We start from the raw sequence: 600 nt of genomic DNA, 5'->3' as shown, positions 1-600 counted from the left end.
ATTGACACGGAGCGATTCATTCGAATGTTTTCGGCGACCATGCTGCGAAGTACGCCACATCTTTATCTGTCCGCATTGCCGTTTGCACCAAGTCGATCACGGGTTCTTCAAACGAGCCGTGCCAAGTTTCCAGACACACTTAATGTCGCTGCCGGTGGAATGGATGGGTGGCCATCACTAGAGAAAATAATTCGTGGACATACGGGCTTGGTCTATTGTGTGGCAGTCTCGCCTGATGGCCGCTACATTGTGTCCGGATCTGAGGACAAGACAGTCCGTGTGGGATGCGCAGACGGGCGTGCAATCGCTCCCTGCTTTCGACGGTCATACGGGCGGTGTCTTGTCTGTTGCATTCTCGCCCGATGGACGACACATTGTGTCCGGATCTAGGGACAACACAATCCGTGTGTGGGATGCGCAGGCAGGCGCGCAATTGCTCCCTGCTTTCGACGGTCATACGAGCTGGGTAACATCTGTTGCATTCTCGCCTGATGGACGATACATTGTGTCCGGATCTTTCGGCGGGACAATCCGTGTGTGGGATGCGCAGACGGGCGTGCAACCGCTCCCTGCTTTCAAGGGTCATACGCGCAGTGTCCA

General features: G+C 55.3%; 1 protein-coding gene across 1 annotated transcript in view; it reads left to right on the top strand.

The window, feature by feature from the left end:
* FIBRA_07810 (uncharacterized protein) overlaps positions 1 to 600 on the top strand; it is a gene marked incomplete at both ends in the record, with an annotated part of 4,409 nt that overhangs the window by 3,170 nt on the left and 639 nt on the right. The window contains one exon of the mRNA XM_012329475.1: positions 275 to 595. Within this exon, the coding sequence (XP_012184865.1) occupies positions 275 to 595 (321 nt within the window). The remainder of the gene's footprint in view (positions 1 to 274; positions 596 to 600) is intronic.

The sequence above is a fragment of the Fibroporia radiculosa genome (genome assembly GCF_000313525.1).
Source record: "Fibroporia radiculosa TFFH 294 genomic supercontigs, scaffold16753, whole genome shotgun sequence".
NCBI classification, from domain to species: domain Eukaryota; kingdom Fungi; phylum Basidiomycota; class Agaricomycetes; order Polyporales; family Fibroporiaceae; genus Fibroporia; species Fibroporia radiculosa.
The sequence above is the reverse complement of the archived record's forward strand: the minus strand, read 5'-3'. Positions and strand labels throughout refer to the sequence as shown.